Below are 1407 nucleotides of genomic sequence, written 5' to 3'. Positions count from 1 at the left end.
TTACCTGCAACAGACCAGACATTTATTATAATTCTAAGAACAAGAAAACTCAATCCGTCATCATCATAGATGAATCACCGATAAATAATCATCGTACAGTAAGTAATTTTAGTGTGTAAAGAGTAAGAGATTTGTCAACTCTATCCGACTGACAGTTCAGGAGTTACAGATTCGAGACTGGGTAAATAGAGTCAGGGGTTTACGATGGTGACTCATCGAATGTACTGCAGGATCTGGATCGGGGACCAAAAATGAAAAAAAAAAAAAAAAAAAAAAAAAAAAGACCCCGAAATAAAACATAGACCTCACTACGTCCGGTCAAAAAATCATCAAATAAATAATATATCCTATGTGATTTTTTACAAGGAATGGTGTCTCTTTGAACTCTAGCCGAGTTACAGTATTTTAATCGGTTGCACCTGTAACTCCTGGTTAGTATCGAACTCCTGAACTGTGAGTGGGGTAGAGTTCGAAGTTATACCATTAGATTCCTCGTGGAAAATTACATAGGGTAGACTATTTGATGATTCCAATAGTAGCACTAGAGAGTTATTAGAGCCTAGTTTAAGGAGGGGGGGGCAGTAGGTAAATTGACTTGAATTTACCGAGTCTCGAACTTGTAACTGCTGAAATATGAGTCGAATACAGTTACACCATCATATTCCTCGTAAAAAATCATACAAGATCGTCTATTTAATAGTCCTAATAACTGGACTAGAAAGTTCTTTATGTCTATTAAAATAATAAGTCGACATCAATCGAGTGGACCGACGATGTGGACATAGCTTAAAAGTATTGAGTAGATGGAAAGCGTGAAAAATTCAGAAGTTACACCATAATTTAAAATTAGAAAGGGTAATCTATATACAAGGGATGTTCTCTGTCTCTCGTATCTACAACTACCTGGAGCTGAAGGCCTTCATTCTGCTGATTGTACAACAGAACCTGACCAAACTGTTGCAGAGAGAATGGAATGCTTTGACTCGCACCACTCCCTCCATGAGGATTAACCACTTGAATCTGAAGAGTTTGTTGCTGAATGTCACCGGGCTTAGCTCCCGGTATAGTAATAGGCAAGGTGATGATTTGCTGAAACACAATAATAAACCAATCAAGTTCACACCCCAAAAATGAAATTTAGACTTTCGGCCCTGATGGCCTCCGGGGGTGGGGGTGAAAATGGATGTTTCGAAATCTAATTTTTGGGTCTGAATTTCAATATGAAACATTAGTGGGACCTATTTGAAGCACATAATTATCACCAATCGATTTGAATTGCCCCTTTTTGGAGCTTCCTCTATTGGGAGAAGAACATCAAAATAATAATAATAATAATACTAATAATAATAATAATAATAATAATAATAATAATAATAATAATAATAATAATAATAATAATAATAATTA

General features: G+C 35.7%; 1 protein-coding gene across 1 annotated transcript in view; it reads right to left on the bottom strand.

Moving 5' to 3' along the window:
* Positions 1-451: 451 nt before the first annotated feature.
* Positions 452-1407, bottom strand: part of LOC103519666 — a 17498-nt gene continuing 16542 nt past the window's right edge. Inside the window, exon 3 of the mRNA XM_008484755.3 lies at positions 452-1089. Coding sequence (XP_008482977.1) covers positions 847-1089 — 243 coding nt within the window. The 3' untranslated portion in view covers positions 452-846. The remainder of the gene's footprint in view (positions 1090-1407) is intronic.

Source organism: Diaphorina citri, unplaced genomic scaffold (genome assembly GCF_000475195.1).
Source record: "Diaphorina citri unplaced genomic scaffold, Diaci psyllid genome assembly version 1.1 scaffold2875, whole genome shotgun sequence".
NCBI classification, from domain to species: domain Eukaryota; kingdom Metazoa; phylum Arthropoda; class Insecta; order Hemiptera; family Psyllidae; genus Diaphorina; species Diaphorina citri.
This window is presented reverse-complemented; position numbering and strand designations above follow the sequence as displayed.